Source organism: Lutra lutra, chromosome 15 (assembly GCF_902655055.1).
Source record: "Lutra lutra chromosome 15, mLutLut1.2, whole genome shotgun sequence".
Classification (NCBI taxonomy): Eukaryota; Metazoa; Chordata; class Mammalia; order Carnivora; family Mustelidae; genus Lutra; species Lutra lutra.
In genome coordinates this window covers 38415289-38429090 of record NC_062292.1, presented here as the reverse complement: position 1 = coordinate 38429090, position 13802 = coordinate 38415289, and the positions used below count along the sequence as shown (strand labels likewise).

The window sequence follows — 13802 nt, the reverse complement described above, 5'->3', positions numbered from 1 at the left end:
ATATGAAACTCGGTAAAACAGGAAACCTGTCAATAATATTTGGTATGAAGCAAAAGAGCTGCATTAAAGTTTCAAGTTTCCATCTCATTATCCATAACCTAAGACACCTCGAGCATCATGGTCAAACCTGAGGAGTTATCATTGGCGGTGGTGCTGGAGATGCGTGAAGGTAAGGCAGCAGAGCTGCTGTGTGCAGGGCTGAGGGTGGCTACTTGTGTGAAAGTTGGGTCTACATGGAAGATGCTGGTTGTAGTCCACTCTCCTGGGGAGCCTGCAATCAGAAAGGCCATCATCACTGTCATCCATTTCTGCCCCTCCAAGGGCAATGGCCAGACAGTCAACATACGCAGATTCTTGAAGCGAAGGCCAAGCAACAATGAGACACTGTTCTATGCATTCTGCAAAACTGAATGAAATGCAGCAAGCTTTGAGGCAGAGGCAAGTTTAACGTCAGGTGACTCAGAACCTGTGCAGGACTGTCATTGGAGCACAAATGTTAAAAGTCTTTGGGACCTCAGAAGCCAGCCTTCACAACTCAGGGAAGCCAAGCTCCCTGGCTGAGGGGAGTGAGAATACAGTATAATGGACTGCATCAAGGTGATAGAGTGGGGTGCTGGCTTGCGGGTGCGGACACAGAGATGGGAGTGGAGCTCTGGCTGTAAAAGTCTGTGTTAAGGTTGGCAGAAGAGGAAGCGCAATCTGCCATGTGCTGAAAGCCTCACAAGGGTGCACCTCTCTGGGAAGGAATTTCTGGGTGCAGGTGCTGAGGTCTACTTTTCTGAGATCAGAGCTGAATGGGCTTCTGCCCTGTGCACCTGCTGAGCTCAGGGCACTTCCTTTCCAGCTGAAGATTACAATTTGACTTTCCCTATGTAGGGAAAAAGCCCTGGCCAGGAAAAATCAAAACCAAACTGGCTTAGAACCAAAGAATTTTTCACATTATCCTGACACCATTTCCTTTATTTTCCAAGTACATCTAAGCCAATTGGTATAGAATCAGGTGTCGCCGCTGAAGAAACAGCACAATGTATTTGGTTAGGACTTTTCATTGTCAAGCTTCAAAGCATCTCTCGCATATGATGTCTTCCTGCAGACATCACACCCAGAATTATGGCGCAAGCCATCAAAATGTATGCATTGGGTGCCTATTAGATGACTAGCACTCTGGCAGTTGTCATGGCAAAAATAACAGAAATATTGACGAGCCTCTCTCTGAGCTTATTTGGTTATTTCACTGTCATGCTCCCTGGGGTCCTCAGTTCAATGATAGGATATCAGCCTTGCATTTGCAGTAAGATTCACAGTGTCTGAGCAGAGTGAAACACGCACGCGTATTCTGAAAATGGTTTCAAGGCCAGCGTGCAGACACCCTCCAATTACACACCGAGAACAGTCTATGACTTCGCATCTACATCCATTAGAATTGAAAAGGCATCTTCCAAAAATTTGACTTCAGGTTCTCAGTTCAGTCTTCCTAATCCACTCCCCATTCCCCCATTTCACTAAACCATAGAGGAGAATGAATGACATAAACATCACTTCTTCAGTTCTGGATCCCCAGAGAAGGGCTCTGACAGAACAAGGAGAAGGGCAAGAAGGTCTTTTTATTTCTTCTTAAAAAAAAAAAAAAAAAAAAAAAAATTTAGAGCCAGAACTGGCCCTCTGCCATGTTTTAAAAACCAGCAAGTTTATCTTTTGCTTCCTTCCATATTCTTCCCTACTTCTCTTTCACAGGCTTGTTCTCTTCACCTCCCCTGAGTCCCTTGTCTTCCTGCTCTTCTGAAGCACCCCCCTCCTCCCCCCAAATTCCCTACCTTCCTCCTTCATGTGAAAACTACTACTCCCTTGTGTAGGTAATCTCAGTGCTGGTTTAGAAGTGGCTTTTACCATTTTACTTTAGGTTAATTAATCCCAATCAATTTTTAATTAGTGGAATTAGCCACTTGGAGAGGAAGAATTTCTTCAGGAGGACAAATAGAGTACATTGTGTGATTATCAGCCCCCTTAGGTCAGTCCCCTTTAATTCTTTTTTTTTTTTAAAGATTTTATTTATTTATTTGACAGAGAGAGATCACAAGTAGACGGAGAGGCAGGCAGAGAGAGAGAGAGGGAAGCAGGCTCCCTGCTGAGCAGAGAGCCTGATGCGGGACTCGATCCCAGGATCCTGAGATCATGACCTGAGCCGAAGGCAGCGGCTTAACCCACTGAGCCACCCAGGCACCCAAGTCAGTCCCCTTTAATTCTTTTACAGCTCCTTCCCATCCATGACTTCTGCCTCTGTGGATTTGCTAAAAGCTCCAAATCTTTTGCCTGAGGTTCTCATGGCAGCTGGAGTAGGCGAAACGAGACGGGGAGGCAAGGGCAGCTCTGTCCTCAGTTGTTTTAAGCTTGTGCATTGCCTCTAAGGATTTTTGTTCCAAGGGAAGGGTTTAATCCCTCAAAATAATGATCATTCTATTGGATAGGTTTGACTTCCATGTTTGATTCATACTTAGAGCAAGGCCACTTTAGCCCCAGCTCTGTAGGCTGTCCCATTTCTATCTTTAACCTTCAGGCACTCATGCTCCTACAATTTCATATGTGTCTGTGTGGATTTTCATTTTTTGGGACCAAAAAAAAAAAGGCACCATGAAGTGACTTAGACGCTGATTTTGGAAAGACAAGGGAGGGAATATTTTGCATTGCTTTATATACAGAAATGCTAAGTTAAGAGAATCTTAATGTTTGAATGGGGAATACAAAGCATCTACTTCTTTTTTCCCATTTAAAAAAATAATTAAATTGTAGTTGCAATTTCTTACTGCCCTTCATTGATGATGGAAATCATCCAGTCTTCATTATTTTGTTTATTGGCCAGGGATCTTTAAGCAATAATTCATATATATTATTCTTTATTGGCAGCAAAAAAGTTCTCACTCTGCAAAGATACTTGCCCCGGATATAAAGAAACATAAGAGAGTATCCTAAATAACCGTTTCCTCCGGAACAGGTCTTTCTTTTATTCTTGTAAGTCTCATTCTTTATGATTTCATCTGTATTACAAGGAAATAGTTATGTGGCCTCACAAACGACAGTAACTATGGAAATGTGAAATTCCACATTCACCAACTAGCAAGTGCTACACGTTTAACAAGTGGTTGGATTCGCACACACTGTTCTTAAACACAGGCAGTTGTCACGCTCTCTTCCTATCTGCGCAAGTCTAACAGCCCCGCAAACCTGATGTGTCATTCCCGCCCAGAGCAGGGGTGAGTGGGGAAAGGGTAGCAGCGCTGCTGGGTGTCTGCGTGTCAGATCCGGCAGAGGACGTCTGCAAGACTGCGTGCGTGGGGTGGAGAGACGGCTGTGTAACACCTAAGGTAAGAAAGTGAAATCATTTCAGTGTTTCCTCACTCTAGATGAAAAATACAAATACTAGGAGGTTATAAGTATATTTGTTTACCAAACCGTGAAATGACTCAGTCTATTAATATGTTTGTCTGCCTCTAGTCAAATTGGCCTGGCAGGAAGGTGGCACCTGTGTTCTTGATTTACATATTCCCAGAGGCTCCTTCTGGGCCATGAAGTCACAGATGACTCAGGTTTCCAGGTGGCTTTTTTTTTTTTTTTTTAACCTCTACGTCCCTATGAGTGTTGTGCACCCTCCTGCAACTTTACAAACTGAAAACTGGGATCTTTCTTTGTAGGCAGAATCAATAACAAATCCGTCAATATACAATAGGCAAATCATTTAAAAAAAAAAGAAAGAAAAAGAAAAATAATGAACCAGACATGTAACAGACATCTAATATATGCAGTGGCCAAAAAGCATATGGAAAAATGCTCGTCAGTATGAAATTTTTTTCAATGTACAAATGAAATATTTTAACTGTCTTACTGGCAGAGTTGTAAAAGATTAATTAATATCTAGTATTAGAAAAGATGTGGGGAAACAGTTGCACACACACATACACACACTCTCTCACAGAATCCCATGTCTAGAGTCTAGAAGTTATAACACAGATAAAACAATATCTTTAAGAATCAGGATTTGGGGGCACCTGGGTGGCTCAGTGGGTTAAGCCTCTGCCCTCGGCCCAGGTCATGATCCCGGAGTCCTGGGATCGAGTCCCACATCAGGCTCTCTGCTTATTTGGGACCCTGCGTCCTCCTCTCTCTCTCTCTCTCTCTCTCTCTCTGCCTGCCTCTCTGCCTACTTGTGATCGCTGTCTGTCAAATAAATAAATAAAATCTTTAAAAAAAAAAGAATCAGGATTTGGAGAAATAGTATTTTCATTGTGTATGTGTGTAAAACAAATACATATATATATACACATACACATATATATACTTATACAAATAAATATATGCATTTATATAAATACGATATGTATGCATTTTAGTATTTATAAGCATAAGTATATACTTTGTATATGCTTCTATACTGATGTTTCGCAACATGCATAAAATATTTTTGTAAAATTAAGCTTAAGGATTTTTAATGATTTTGCTTCATAATGAAGTCTAATGACTTTTGAGTAATTTTGAAAATGTATGAGAACATTACAGTGTTAGGAAATGGATCAAAGGATTTTTTTCACTACATATATCTGTAAGTCTGAATATTTTATTGTATTCCACAACATAGATCGATTACAAACAAAAATTAAATAACATATATAGATTTTATCCCAGTAGATAATTAAAATATCACCTGATAGCAAGACTTTTTTCTAGGGGGGAAAGTTTATTTTTTTATTTGAAAGTATAAGAAACCTTCCAAGCTAATTTCACCATCAGTATTATTGTGCCAGAGCAAGTTAGCATTTTAATATTACTATAATATTTTTATTATTATTTGCCCTTATTCCTAATCTATTCCCTTTTAAACATTTCTTCTCACATTTTGCTTCATCTGGAATGTTGTATGCATGTATTTGTGTACAAGAAATGAAATGCGGAAACTTTGAAATTGAAAACTCTGCGTGACATTTACTCAGTAAAAAAGTTAGTAAAAAAGTTTAGCCTGAAATGTTCTGCCTAACCATCAACACCCTCCTCCTCACATTCTTTTTGTTAAAATTCGGGGCAATGAATTCAAATGCTTGCAACGTTTAGATAGGTCCTAGCTGCTGCTCTGCTAGGGTAACGGGGAAAATTGGAGGAAAGATTGGATGTACAGTCCTGTAATCAACATACAGAGGCATTTATCATTTATTTAACTTCTTATTACAGCTAATAAACTTCATCAGTATGATACTCCAAACATTATCATGTACTCCCCCCCCAAATTTTTGAGATAGTGTTAGATGTACTTGTTTTCCAAACTAAGATTAATGGCCCTGTTAGGCAGATAGCATAATCTCTAATCAGAATATGTCTACAAACCTGTTTGCCTCAGAAAATGACAATATAGCGCATTATTTCAGAAAAGACATGAACAACCCTCTTTGAGAGTTGATTTATGTACCAAATACACTGGCAGACCTAACAATATATAAAAAATGAACACATTACAGATTTATTGGGATTCTGAAGAGTCTCAGTGGTCTTCCCTGGTGAAAATGCCCCCCACATCACTCATATTTTGCTATGAATGTCACCACGTTACCTTAAATTCTACCATTAGGACCCACAACCTTGATTAATATTTTTTTAAATAATGCAAATATCCCTGGGGGAAATCCAAGTAGCAAAGCTGAATTATTAATCCTCAGTGTGGTTTTTAAAAAATAAATTGTATATCTCCAGTAATTTTGTGATATTGAGAATCTGGAGTTGAACAAAGAAAGACTCTGCTTTGGAATTCCAGCCAGGGAGAATCCCCCTCCCACACAAAGTTCCCTGTGGGGGCTTCCCCACCCCCAACCCTTTCCGACGTCTCCTCGACAGAGATCATTCATTACTTTGGCCAGTCAATATTTCATGAACACCTAGATGTCCCACCCTTAACACGCCCGAATAAAATCACATACATAGAAACTGCACATGTAATTTAAAGAAAAACCGTTTTGATAACGTTAGAATTCAAAAAGAAAGATTAGTTCTCCTAAACTCATTTCAGTTAACATCTCTGTGCCAACCTGTCACAGCAAGAGTATTATTATCCAAATGGCTCCAGGATCTTTCAGTTGGAGTAAAGTCTGGATTAAGAGGAAGTGGGGTGGTGTCTGAGGAGTTATTTTCTCTTTCAGAGATGCTTGGGAGTGAGAATGCAGTGGTGCGGGCAGATAAGGGGTCGCCAGAAGTCAGAGCACTGGGCTCTTCTGTTAACTTCAGTCCTATTGTATTCACGGGAGATGGAAGAAAGAAAACAAAACAAAACAAAATATGTGAATCATATCCTGCAACATATACTCATCTAAATTTATTAACTCCCCAGTCTATTATGGCGTGTATATAAATATATAAATATATATGTGTATATGTGTACATACATGCACAACATAGACAAGATCTATGGTGTGTGTATATGTGTATACACCGTGTGTGTATATATTAGTAAATACATATACATATATACATTCATATATATAAACATAGATGCATACAGAGGTATAGATATATAAACTTAGATATAAAACAAGTTACAGAACAGAGGCTAAAGATACAAATGGGGAAATGAAATTGAAAGCAACTATTCCCTGCCTTCTTCCCTTTCAATTGCTGGATTCTCAACTGTCCAAGGCAAATGGGTTCAGAAGGACTCCGAGAAACAAACTGAGGGTTGTGCAAAGGGAGGTGGGTGGGGGGATGGGGGTAACTGGGTGATGGGCACTAAGGAGAGCATGTGATGTGATGAGCACTGGGTATTATACGGACCTAATGAATCAATGAACACTATGTTAAAAACTAATGTACTATATGTCTGGTAAATGAATTTAAATTAAATAAATAAAATAAAATAAGGATGGAACACACATACAAAGAAAATTGATGAACAGAAATTATAAAAAGAGAAATCTAAAGGACTTATCAATGAAGAATAGAGAAAGATAAACTCCAAAGGAGATTATTAGGAGGACAAGTGTTCCAGGAGAAAAAAAAAAAAAATGAAAGATAACGTCCTAGGTACAAAATGATTATTTTTTAATAAATCAAAGTCAAACAAAGCAGATTAAGTAAAAGACAGGGAAACAAAAGTCTCACACAGATACACAAATGACTCAAGTCTACAAAAATGTTTTCAATTTTTTGATGATGTCTTATATCATTATTTCTTCACCTCAGAAGAAAAACAATGTCACAAGGCAGTGTTGAAATAGGTACAGGCACAGCTGATTGGAGTATACATTTGATAAAAAAACTTCCTGCAGGCACATCAGCACCGGTGTTAAAGGCCTTTAAATTTTTGGTGGTCTCTTACTCAGAGTGTGTATTTCTTTATTAAAGAATGGGGGGGGGGGGGCGCTTGTGAAGAATACAACAAAAATTGTTTTTAAAAAAAACACATTGTGATTTCTGGATATTGAGGTTATAGTGATGTGTTTTTTCTAAAGCATCTGTGTTTCACATGTATTCACTTTTATGAATAGCCAAATTGATGTTTTTCAATATTTAATTAACAAAAATTGAATTATATCACACAAGTATTTCAACCATTCAGTGCAACAAGAGTGGGTAAGAGAAAATAGCACGAATATGAGAAGAGGAAGAAGGGGAGAAACTGGAAATGAGTAGAAGTGATAAGAATTAAGAACCAAAATTAAAGGATTACTGAATAGGGAATTAAGAAAATAGAAGTTGAAAGGACACACCGAAGTCCTTGCTTCATTCATTTAATGTCAAAGGCGAAGTGAAATCAATGTTTACTAAATACAGATTAAAAACCATCTAAACCCGGGGCGCCTGGGTGGCTCAGTGGGTTAAGCCTCTGCCTTCGGCTCAGGTCATGATCCCAGGGTCCTGGCATCGACACCCGCATGGCGCTCTCTACTCTGTGGGGAGCCTGCTTCCCCCCTCTCTCTGCCTGCTACTCTTCCTACTTGTGATCTCTCTCTCTCTGTCAAATAAATAAATAAAATCTTAAAAAAAAAAAATCCAAACCCGATTGAACTTCCCCGAGGCCCTACACATGAAATAAGGTGGAAGTCTGCCGTGGTTCAGAAATCCAAAGTGATAGTACAGTTGTTACAGTCCTTGTTTTCCAAGGCAAATTTCCAAAATCTCTAGAATTTCATGACCCAGTAACTCACAAATCAATATATTTACTAGCAAACTTTCACCCATAATACAGGCCAACACATCTAGCTATGTAATAGGCAAGTAGCTCCTTCTGGCTTCCGTGTAAAATTCTAAGTCTAACTTGACTTATTTTCTCACCTGTGCTCTTTGTTGAATAAAAGGAAGGGAGGTGGGAAGAGGAAAAGACAGCATGAAGAAAGAGAAGGAGAGAGAACAGGGAAGGGAGAGAGGGAGGAGCTTAAAATTCTGCACAATAACATTAATGCACTTTCATCATTATAGACTTGAACAATTACTAATTGTTGTTTTTAGGTTAAACCGTCTTGGTTTGGGCAGGATTTTGATGATCTGTTCTGCTTTAAGGAAATGTGGTGACATTTTCCCTTTATCACATTTTTTTTAGATTTGAATTACAAAGAGAGTGAAAGGAATATCCTTCCAAATACCTAGTAAATGGTGCTAGGCTTTGTTGAAGAGTAGCATTCCTAAAGATTACATCCCATCAAGCAAATCTACTCCAAGGTCTATGCAAAAAGGATGTTCAGAAAACTACCCTCCTACCTAGACGCCTTAATATGCTTACATATGACTTAAGCTCGGTGCACATTCCTTAATTCAATGAATAAGAATTTAATTCAGGGCTAGAAAGCACACTCAAGTTGCCACTTCTACACTGTCCTTCATCTTTACTTTGGAGATACTACTGGTTTCCACAGATCATTTTCTTTTTGGCAGTATTTGCAAGAAGACATTCTCATTTGCATTTGGGCTCACTATTTTGACTTACCTGATGTCATAATTTTAAAGCTTGTTATAATGGTCAGTGCAGAGATAACGGAAACTCAGTAAGATGAGTCATCTACCATTGTAAACATTCACTCCCCATTCTACCCATTCCCACTCCCTCCTGAAACAATAATCAATTTATATGATTGAAATGAACTTAATCATTTGTAAAAAGTGGAGGTGCTACAATGCCTGAAAGTAGTTGGCATAAACCAATCACGTCTGCTATGCATTAAATACTTTTTTATGTATTTATAAAAATTCTCTGCTGTACTATACAATGATAAAATCCTAATACTACATCTTTTAAAAAAAATAAGAGAGTATGTTTCTTATGCAGATTCAGGAACATTTTGTTAGTTTCCACATAGTTCTTTGATTCCATAGTTTGAAGTGAATTTTCATTTAATTAAAAAAATTCCTTTAATTACCCAATTCTTAGAATATTTTGAATGAACCTAAGCAGAACTGTGCATTATAATTATCAAAACAGAATTATCTTAGTGGCTTTACTTACCTTCTTAATGCATACTGTCAACCATATGATGAATCAGGAAATCAGTAATACATTTTAAATAGCAATAACGTTTAAGAGATATAACTTATTTTCTCTCTTATTTTGCATGTAGTATGTGTGAATTTATTTTTAACATTTTCATTGTTTAAATTTAATTTACCTCAGGATTAGAATACTCATTAAGATTATTAATTCCATTGTGACAACAGAATTTGGAAATGATTATTATAAAATATCTTACTATTATCAAAGTGTTTCTTTTATATACATATGTATATATGTATAACATATATATATGTTTAGAACTCTAATTTCTCAGATAACTCCTTAACCAACTTTTGAACCATGAAATTTTGTGATCTAACTTGAATTGTTTGTAATGTTAAAATTTAAAAAGAGATTGGAGTACTGCCATACAATTTATTGTCAAGTTTAAGAAAAGCTATAATTTATACACAATAACATATATACAAATACATTCAAGTAGTTGTCAATCTTTATATCTTATAAGCAAGAATATTAAGAACAAGAAAATATCAAGAACCATTAATAATTATAACATTCATTCTTATAAAATGATTTTACTGGATAACAATAGAAAATTCTATCAAAATTAAATATATAAACTTTGAAAGAAAAGAAATAAAATAAGTAAAGTGCAAATATTAATTCTTACCAGTAGAGGAACTACGGTTTTGTCCTGAAAAAAAGGAAAAAAAAATCTCTTAGAAAATTTCAAATTTCACACATACTTATATAAATATAAGTTAGATTTATATATATATATGTATATATATGTATATGCACATATATATATTCAACTCTATGTTAGTGAACATTCACAAAATGGCAATTTTCATTACCCTTTTCCCCACTGAAACTACATTCCTTCTCTTAATGTCATGTTTACAAAGCCGAAGTGCATTAAAATTGTGCTATTAGCTTTTGAATTCTCAGGTAAAATAAGAAAAATAATAGAATAAAGGAGAACTATTAGAATTAATTTTAAACTTGCAAAAGACCTTAGACCTTTACCCCCAAATGCATTCATTTATTTAGATAATGATTATTTTCTGAGTGCCTACTAAGTGCTAGACATCATGCCACATTCTAGGGCTATAATACAACCAAGATACAGGAATTTCCTGGCCTCGGTGAGCTGAATTCAGGGTGAGATACAGATTAAAAAAAGAAGAAGAAGAAGAAGAAGACGACGTCATACAGTGTAATGACCAATGAGACAGAATGTGCTATAGAACCACACAGGAAGATCAGCTAATTTAGTCTTCTGGGGTTGGTGACCAGCTGGGGGAGGAGGTGACAGAGAGGTTTCTTAGATACATTAAGCTGTGACCTAAAGGATTATGGACAGTTTTAGCTTAGTGCTAGAGGAATAAGAAACTGGGATTTGTCTTATAGGCTTTAGAAAACCTTCAGAGGAGGGTGTTTAAGGGGAGGCCTAATGGAGAAGCAATTCAATTTTTTTATTGACCTTGTTATAAAATGGAAAATAGTTTATCAGATGGCAAAGCTGGGGACAGAAACATCAGGAGACTAAAAGAAAAGTATATGAAGAAGATGATGTTCTATATGAGGAAATTAGTACCAAAAAAAAAAAAAAAAAAAAGAAAGAAAGAAAAAGAAAAGAAAAGACATGAAAAAAAATCTGTGAAACACTTTGAAAGTAGTCATCATGACTTTGTAAATGTTCTACAACTAGAGAAGGGCAGAGAATGAGTACGAAGGAAAAGCATTCAGGTTGATAACTCAACATACTAGGCAATTGCATTATGTAGATTTTGGAAGCTCTCATTAAGCTGAAGAAGAAATAAAAGACAAAGAGGAAAATTTGGTATGCTTGTGACTTGTATGTAAAAATGTTTGGTAACATTTGGAGGTGGAGGTTGGTAGCTCAGGATATACATCTAGACTAAGGCTATGGATCAGCATATAGATGAATATTGTAGGTAAGAAGGGAAGGAGACTCCCCAGTCATAAAAAAAAAAGAAGAGTGTCCAAGATAGAATTCTGAAGGTTGAATAGATATTAAAGGAGAGGGACTGCAAAGGTGACCTAATTTTTTATGTAGGAGGGAATTTGAAATCAACAAGGGTTATGAGTAGAGGGTGTTTCAAGAAGGAAATTAACAAGCAGCTCCTGGGTGGCTCAGTCTGTTAAGTGTCTGCCTTCGGCTCAGGTCATGATCCCAAGGTCCTGGGATCAAGTCCTGCGATCAAGTCCTGTGGGCTTTCTGCTCAGCAGGGAGTCTGCTTCTCCCTCTGCCTCTACCCTTCTCCCCTGCTTGTGCTCTCTCTCTCTTAAATAAATAAATAAAATCTTTTTAAAAAAAGAAGGAAATTATGAAATCAATGAGATGAGAGTTAACATTGGACTTATCATGAGGTTCATGGAAATGCTGGAAAGGCCGGCTTTATTGCTGTGTTGGGAACTGGATTCAGTCTGTAGGGAAGTGAAACACGTTTTCATTCCCCCTCTTTGAAAATGACTATTAAAAAGATCATAAAGCTCTTTCCCAAATGATAGTCAACTGATGTGAAAAGGAATCAAGCATTGGATAAAAGAACAGCTTGGCTAGTATTTAAGGAACCTTCCTGCCTTGAGATTTTGTTTTCCACTCTGAAAAAATTTTCTCCCCTCAGAAGTGCCATCAGATGTGTATGACCTAGTATTCTTCAGTGACATTCCCTGGCTTATCCTTCATAAAAAAGTATTCATGTGTTATACATTATATATGTGTTATGTATATCATATGTAAAAGTGTAATTATTAAAATACATTATTAAAATGTATATTGTATCAAATATTTTCTTACTTTCTCATTATAGTTCTCTACTGTTTTTCACCATTCAAACTTAAGTACTGTTTTTAATTTACATGATGTGGATTTTTGTTCCTCCTCTCGTTTAGTCAGTTTTTACTTTTTAGCTCACATAAAATATTTTTATTTTTTATTTTATTTTCATTTTCCTATTAGTAGTCTTCTCTCTTTTTACGTGTTTTTATTTCCTTCTAGATTTAGTTCTTAGAATTGTGTTGATTTGTAAAAGAAGTAATAAGAAAAATAAAAAAAAATATGGGAGTTTTTAACAGCTCTTGCATTTTAAGTGAAAGAAAAAATTATCTTCATGATAAATGTAGATAGTTTAACATATTGCTACATTCAAAATATTCAAGTTAGTTTGAGTGTACTAGATATAATACATCTACATATTCTATCTAATACATCTCTCTCTTTATCTAAGAAGTATATAGGCTTTTAAATATCTAAAACTATTTTTGATATGTCCCTTCTCAATATAAACACCCAATTCCTTGGAAATTCAAACAAATTAATTTGATTCAGTTAAGTAAAAAAAAAAAAAACATTTGTTGCTTTTCTGTCATGATATTAGGTGCTAGGTTTGAACATGTCAAAGGCATGGTCCTTTGCTCTGGGAAAAATTACCATCTGAGATATATCTATATCCATACTGATAGAAATCTCCAAGAGTCTGCAAAGACATTTGGGTCATAGATGAACTTGATTAGGACTAATAACTAAAATTCCTTCCATTGGAGATCAGCAAGAGTCACCATAAGACGAGGGGGAAGAAAAGCAGACATTGATATGTAGCTAAAAGCGCTGCATATCGTAAGTGGTCGATAAGTAATTGCTGATGGTTCTGAGCATGAGGAAATGCAAGGGAGAAATCAAAGAGATCTGATGACAACACCTTTGGGAGAAGAGCCAGGAGCAAGCCGTATAGGGCTATGATGAAGAGATTGGATTTTTTCCTGAGACAGGTGGAAGCCATTGGATCAATAAATGTAGAAGAGAAATCAAATAGTAGACCTAATGACATAGAAGAGAGGAATCTTAATATCACTTGTCATATAGCCATCACTAATTCCACCAACCACTATGCTCTGTTGTTCTGGGTTACTGGTTTGTTGCCACCAAAATGTGTAGCACCAATGACATAGAACATGTTATAAAAAGTTTACAATTTGTTACATATTTATTATGGAAATGAAAAAGCAATGTTGGGATAATAAGGAAGCTTTCATTTTAACATAAGAACTATCAATACTAGAGTACATATGCTAGAAATGTTTCTAAACAGTAGACTATCCATCAGGCCACATATATGTTAAATGCCCCAGAGATATTAGTTTAATTCTAACTGCTTCAAACGCAATGAATGTTTTTAGATGCTCCTGGGTGGCTCAGTAAATTAAGCATCTGACTTTTGATTTCAGCTCAAGTCATGATCTCATTGCCCTAGGATTGAGCCCTGCATCGGGCTCCCCACTCAATGTGGGGTCAGCTTGGGAT

The 13802-nt window shown here is 36.6% G+C and overlaps 1 protein-coding gene across 5 annotated transcripts in view; it reads right to left on the bottom strand.

Moving 5' to 3' along the window:
* PTPRC (protein tyrosine phosphatase receptor type C) overlaps window positions 1-13802 on the bottom strand; it is a 118167-nt gene that overhangs the window by 59721 nt on the left and 44644 nt on the right. For 2 of the 5 annotated variants that reach the window (XM_047703787.1, XM_047703786.1), the window contains exons 3-6: window positions 10143-10166; window positions 6063-6260; window positions 3220-3354; window positions 128-271 (exon numbers count right to left, since the gene is read on the bottom strand). In XM_047703787.1, the coding sequence (XP_047559743.1) occupies window positions 128-271; window positions 3220-3354; window positions 6063-6260; window positions 10143-10166 (501 nt within the window). The remainder of the gene's footprint in view (window positions 1-127; window positions 272-3219; window positions 3355-6062; window positions 6261-10142; window positions 10167-13802) is intronic. The other 3 variants (XM_047703788.1, XM_047703789.1, XM_047703790.1) reach the window with 3 other exon arrangements.